The sequence below is a fragment of the Barbus barbus genome (assembly GCF_936440315.1).
Source record: "Barbus barbus genome assembly, chromosome: 20".
NCBI lineage: Eukaryota > Metazoa > Chordata > Actinopteri > Cypriniformes > Cyprinidae > Barbus > Barbus barbus.
In genome coordinates, this window is record NC_136748.1 from 2,004,358 (window position 1) to 2,011,505 (window position 7,148).

At 37.2% G+C, this 7,148-nt stretch overlaps 1 protein-coding gene across 1 annotated transcript; it reads right to left on the reverse strand.

Moving 5' to 3' along the window:
• Window positions 1-3,228: 3,228 nt before the first annotated feature.
• On the reverse strand, window positions 3,229-7,148 carry LOC306886350 (protein c-Fos-like; the record flags this gene model as incomplete). The annotated part of the gene is made up of 4 exons (XM_079443391.1): window positions 3,229-3,855; window positions 5,947-6,054; window positions 6,328-6,510; window positions 7,038-7,148. 4 exons carry the CDS (start codon window positions 7,146-7,148, stop codon window positions 3,229-3,231), a joined length of 1,029 nt encoding a protein of 342 aa, XP_079299517.1.

Genomic DNA, 7,148 nt, shown 5'->3' on the forward strand with positions numbered 1-7,148 from the left:
TGCTCGCATAAAATTCAAGGCATTAATGTTTGCATACAAAGCCACCACTGGCTCTGCTCCACTTTACCTAAATTCATTACTTCAGACTTATGTGACTCTAGAAGCTTGCCTTCTGCAAGTGAACAACACTTTATTGTTCACCCCAAAGAGGCACAAAATCACTTTCACAGACTTTTACATTAAATGTTCCCTTCTGGTGGAATGACCTGCCCAACTCAATCTGAGCAGCTGAGTCCTTAGCCATCTTCTAGAAACAGCTAAAAACACATCTCTTCCTTTTTTTTATTTGAACCTCTAACTCTAGCACTCTCTATTCTAATTCTATTCGAAAAAGAAAAAAAAAAAACATTTACTAACTGCTTGTTTTTCCTGAGCTTTTTACATTTAAGTCCAAAGCGACTTACAAATGAGGACAATAGAAGCAATCAAAATCAACAAAAGAGCAATGATATGCAAGTGCTATGACAAGTCTCAGTAAGATTAACGCAGTACACATAGCAAGTTTTTTTTTTATTATATAATAAATAAAAAGAAAACAGACAGAATAGAAAAAGAATCGAGCAAGCTAGTGTTAGATGACTTTTTTGATTTTGTTAATTGTATAATAAATAAAAAGAAAACAATTATATAGAATACAAAAAGATTAAAAATATTTTTTTTTTGTAAGAAAATCTGCAGACCAAGAATTTAATACACCATGAATTTTTTTTATACATATATATAAAATTTTATTTCGCTGTATTGACAAAAAAATATTTTGACAACTTACAAGCTAATCTGTTATTACTCATGCATAAAAATGGCATGGTACATGTATAAAACACAACAACAGTTTAACATAAACAGTTAGTAAAAGTGAGTCATTCAGTACTTCCGAAGTGTATGCAGGATGATTTTGTCTTTTATGACTAGTCCCATAATGCTGGATGTTTCCAGAAAGCACTTGAACATGACAGTATATTCCAGAATGTTACAGAAACTTCTAGAATGTTCCCATCCTTCCAAAAGCAAAATATCTTTAAAAACATATCTGTACTAAACCAGTGCTTCATGATAGAAGTTTACCTAAAAATTTACCTGACCTAAGTATTTACCAAAATATTGATGCTACATGAAAATAAATAGTACGGTAATTGTGTTATATACTGTTTTAGAAATATGACAATTTGTTGTGTGTTGTATTTTTGCATCACAGCATACCTATATTATAATTTGTATGATTTAAATATTTTTTTTGCAGGCATGAGTCAACATCTGTTTGTTTTTGTACACTGGAAAGCAATTGTACGTGTTATTAGTGTACAAAATACAAAAGCTGTGTACCCTTTTGAGCTGAAAATGTGTTTAATTGGTTGTTGTAGCTTCAGTTCTACAAAACATTGCACATTACAGTCCAATAGTTCACAAATTGAAAGGTTTAAAATCCTCACAATTTTGAGCTCCTTTACTCATTTAAATGGACTTATATCCTATAATATGCAACTCATATAAATTTGAATGTTTATCATGAGTGCATGTACACATCTTATGATCACATATCTTATGACAGTACTCATTTTTACAGAGGGTTTTCTCTTTCAGGCTAACAGTAGGAGGGAGTCATTTTCTTTGGAAGCCAGTTTTCTCTAGTGTCTGTTGCTGTAACCTGTTTTATCAGACCCTAACTATCACTGAAGATCTGATAGATGGCTGTTACAACCTTTCATAAAAAAATATAAATAAATAAATAAATAAACAACGATGATTGCACTTGTCTTTATTTGATAGAACACTGAATTCATGTAAATCCCATAGTTTGCAACTCAACATCCTGGTGTAAGGATGACTGGTTTAGCAGAGTTAAAATGTCAATTATTAAGCTCTACTTTCTATCCACAGTTCATTTCAAAACAAAGGACACAAGAACACCAGTGCATGACTGTATATCGTGAATATTTATTCAGCAATCAATGCTCATTTCATTCTTTTCATTTGACAAAGAAGTCAAATTTAAAATGTAGAAAAATAAATTATCATAAAATACATCTCCATCGATTTAGCACTGGATGTTTTCATGGAAAACTCTAAACATTTAAGAACAATGTGAAAACACAGTCAAATGATGACACTGAGGTATGCGATAACTCCGATGACTGTATATTAAAGCACAACACGAGTCGATAATCTATTGCCATAGACAACAAACACAAAACCGCAATCAATTCCACAGAACTTATAGCACCAGATCAAACAAATATGGAACTGATACATATAATATATACTGTATATGTTATATATAGCCTATATATACAGTGGTGGCCAAAATTATTAGAACACTGGTATTTTCAGCAGCTAAAAAAATGGTTTTAAGTCAGTTATTTCTATCTTTTGCTGTAGTGTGTCAGTAGGAAATATAAGTTTATATTTCCAAACATTAATTTTGCCATTAATTGTAATAATCCAGTGAGATGTTTGTGCTCCACACAGAGATCTGATCTGATCATCATCAGTCTGTCTGGAATGACATGAAGAAACGGAACAAACTGAGACAGAATAAATCCTGAAGAACTGTGGCAACGTCTTCAAGACGCTTCGAGAAACCTCCTGCAAAGCTCCTGAGAAACTCTGCTCAAGTGCACCGAGGGCAAAGCTGCTTTAAACACAAAGGATCCTCGCACCAAATATTGATTTAATTTAGTTAAGAGAAGTTAATTGATAAAGAAAATCTATTCATGACATTATTTTTGACAGCATCCTCATTTTACAGCATTTTTACACAAGTGCCTAAAACTTTTAACAGCACTGTAGCTTAGCAGGAGGTTTCTTGAAGCGTCTTGGAGGCACAGTTCTTCTGGATTTAGTCTCAGTTTGTTCTGTTTCTTCATGTTATTCCAGACAGACTGATGATGATCAGATCACATCTCTCAATGTTTATCTAGTGAAAATACTAGTGTTCTAATCATTTTGGCCACCACTGTATATATATATTTATATATCGATATATCGTGCATGCTTTTCAAACCAGAACATAGTTCATATCTGCTCATAAGATAAGTATCCATGCTCTTGTATTTGGGCTACATCAAATGTCTCTGGAAGAAAGTAAACCCCCGTCCCGTACACATTACCCGGATGCAGCCATAGAACAGCTGGCTTCACACCAACATCACACATCTGGACATCATAACACCGCGATATCCAATAGATATTAAGAACAACGTTGTGACAGTACATCATCTACGCTTGCATTTATAAGGCAAGAAGGGTGGGAGAGTTGAGGATGTCGACGCTAGTTTCTGCTTTGGTCACGCCACCCTTGCAGCCGTCCAGTCCCTCAGCCAGGGAGTCCAGCTCTGGGCAGGCGAAGGTAAATATGGACAGGTAGTTGCTGCAGGTGGGTGTGGATGTGCTCACCACCGGGGTGCTCAAAGGTTCTAGATCATTGGCCACAGAGTTGTAGAGGGTTTCCCAGTCCGTGATGCCCAGCGAGCCGGTCAGGTCGATGTCAGGGACGGAGCGGGCTGTTTCTGCTGAGATCCGGTCGAGAAGCTCATCCTTGATATCCAGAGAGGGCTCGAGGTCGCACAGACTGACCTCTGCGCTGGAGCACAGAAGGATGTTTGAGTTGCCAGAAATGGCGGTGGACGGTACCGTGGGGATCTCCAAGTCCTGCGGGCCGTCCTCTGGGAGTTTGCTGGCCGCTTCAGGAGTGGAGAGCGGCTGGGGAGACTCTGGAAACAGGCAGTCCAGCTCTTCGGGCAGCTGACAAAGCGGTTTATGAGTGGCGAGGACATACTCCAGCCTCTCCTTTTCCTTCAGGAGGTTCTCGATTTCAGCCCGAAGGGCGGCTTTGTCCTCTTCTAGCTGGTCGGTTTCCTGTAGAAATGCAAAATACACTGTAAAAAATGATCGTGATTTTAACTGTGAAAATGCTACAGTAAAAACCTGTTAAATGGTTAATGGTAAGTTCCCCTACTATATACGGTGATAAACTCTAATAGACATTTCATGTAATTTTACGGTAAAATACCATTTTTAGAATTGGAAAAAAAGAATGTATAATTTACAGTGAAAACCCATAAATTTATGTTCCCAGAATTCCCTGCTTTGTTTCTAACTAAGTTTCTTCTTAGTTTTTTTCTTATCAGTTATGTTTATTTGGGTTCTATGTTTCATCTAATGTTGTTAAATGAATGTTTATTTGGATAAAAGCATCTGCTAAATGACTAAATGCATACTTCGGTTTCATGTGTGTCACCAAGATGGTGTTTAATGTTTAGTGTTTGTGTGAATGACATTGTGCATCACATATATATATATATATATATATATACAGTAGGCTACATTAGTGCTGTCAAATGGTTGATCGCAATTAATCGCATTCAAAATAAAAGTTTTTGTTTACATAATATGGGTGTACTGTGTATGTTTATTATGTATATATAAATACGCATGCTTGCATGTATATATTTAAGAAAAATATGTTATGTTTATACATTTAAAATATTTGTATATGAATCTAAATATATACATTTAAATATTTTTAAAAATGTATACTTTATGTGTGTGTATTTCTATATACATAATTAATATACACAGTACACATATATTATGCAAACAAAACCTTTTATTTTGGATGCGATTAATCATTTGACAGCACTAATATATATATATATATAGACATGTGACTTTCTAATCACCACCGGATTTTGATGGTTATCAGTGTATTACAACGGTATAAAATTATATTTAATTGTTAATTTAAGTTAAATCTGTAAACAATAAAATGTTGCTACCATGTCAACCACAGCTGCCAGTTTTTTTTATGATAAATTTGACAGATTTGTTTAGTTAGTTTTTTTACGTGTAGCCATACCATAGGCAGATCGAGAGGGACAATTATATTAGTGCAATTTCAGCACAGTTTTGTGGCAAAAAGCTCCATTGTCTATTATCAATATTGTGGCAATGCATGAAGCTCTGCTCTCTCAAGCTTTCTACTGACGATCAGTTTGAACCTGATGTGAGATCTGCATTCTCAGTCATGTGGATTCCTATTGAAATGACTGGATTTCACTTGCAACATTTTTTAAAACAATGGTAATAGTGACTGCACCTTTCAAACTCCAAAATAACAAAACATTTAGATCTCTGCATTCTAAGGAAGTCCAAACAATGGGGCCCAATGTACCATGTAATATGAATGAATTTGATCCATTTATAGTTTGTTTGTTTTTTTTCAGGTGTTTTCCCCATTTTTTTTAATTACGTATTGCATTGTGTGTTTTAGGGTTGAAGTCATTCATTCATATCATTCATTCATCCATGAACCTTTACAAAGCATTCCGCAAAAAATTCTGTAAAGCAGAATGGATCTTATTTTTGTTATTATCTTATTAGATTATTAAATGCTCTGCTCACACTAAAAAATGGTTCTTAGGAACTGTTCACCGAAAGGTTCTTCTGCGGCATCTGTGCAAAAACCTTCTTTTGGAAGCGGCCACATTGTGTGTGAAGAACAGACCCACTGGTTTGCTCTCCACTGTGACGCTACAGTTAAATATAGTGTCATTGACATCAGTGAATGGAACATGATGAGTGAATAAAGACTTGTTTCTATTAAAATAACCTTTCCTATCCCAGCTCAATATTTATAATCCACTGGTGGACTCGCCTAAAAATGATTGCTCTGTTTGCAACAGTAAATCAACCAATGACAAGAGTTTAGGGTGAATGTTTGAACCCATCATTATTTGAATTTGGAATCACACACTTGACCTTTATCATTTGAGTCTGTTCTCACACAGTGCTGTCACACGACTTCGGAAGCCTTGGCCAATGGCGCAACATAGCATGGTATGGATCACTTTAAACAGTGACAGAATTTGAATGTTCTGGATGAACTGGAGATTTCGAAATGAACGACCGAAATGAAACCCTTATGTTGTGAATGATGTCTATACTCACTGCCTGGAGGGTGTCGGTGAGTTCTCTCCGTCTGTTGCGACACTTCGCTGCAGCCATTTTATTCCTCTCTCTCCTGATCCTCTTCTTCTCCTCTTCCTCCGGAGAGAGCTAGTCAAAGCCAAGATGAATTGCACTTATTACCATCTCGAAGAATCCATGCATCGCTTGCAAAAACCAATCGCCAATTCACCCCAAACGCGTCTTTCTCTGCAATGCGTCTAAAAATAGTCTATTGTTGCAGACTTGCTGTGACCTGAATATAAAGTGGATGCTGCTGGTCTAGGCAGCATGCCAAAGCAAGAGCTGCATCCCCATCAATCCCAGGCACACACTTCACAGATTATCACGCGCGCCAAACACGCAGCAAACGCAGACCCGTACCTGCTCGCTCTTGTTCTTTCTGGCAGCGCATTTCCCCTTGATCCCAGCTGCTTTGCTCTTTGCCGGTTCACTGCTTTCAGCTCTACCCAGAGACGGAGACACAGAAGTGATGATGGTCGGCTGGACCATCCACTGCAGGTCTGGCGTGCTGGAGATCGCGGTGACCGTCGGAACAAACGACCCCTGCAATTGCGATGGAAACGTGTCATTTAAGCGACATAAACACAACACTGATTCATGTGCATCTGCGTAACCAGGGTTTCAAACAAGTCACTTTTTAATATCTTTCGAGTTTACACTTTAGACGCTTTCTTTAAATACGCTCGAGCGTCTAAAAATAGTATCCTGATCAATATTTAACTTTTGCATTGTCTCTGACGTCAATGCTTACGCAGGGCTGCTGTGGGCTCTCCTCAATGGATTTATTTTTCTCAATGAGCAGCTGTATTTACACCATGTTTCGCTGCATTGCAAAGGATGCACTACATCAGATAAATAAACGAGGCGCGCGCGCGCTGCAATAGCGTGCTATTCCAAAATCAATGACTATTTAAGAATAAGCCTAATAGGATATCTATTGTATTTTTCAGAATAATACATATTCGAATAAAAACAATGGCTTTCAGAAACATACATTTGCATTATGTATTAGCAGTAATCCGCATGCACGGAATGCATTGAAAGTGGAAGCATGTCTAAGTCTTCTCTACCTGTGCGCTGCTGTCCATCGGGTCATCGGTGGGTTTGCTGGAGCCGGTGGTGTCCCCAGGCAAAGAGCACGAGGAGTCAGGATCAGTCTTCTTCGCTTTGCTCAGAAACAT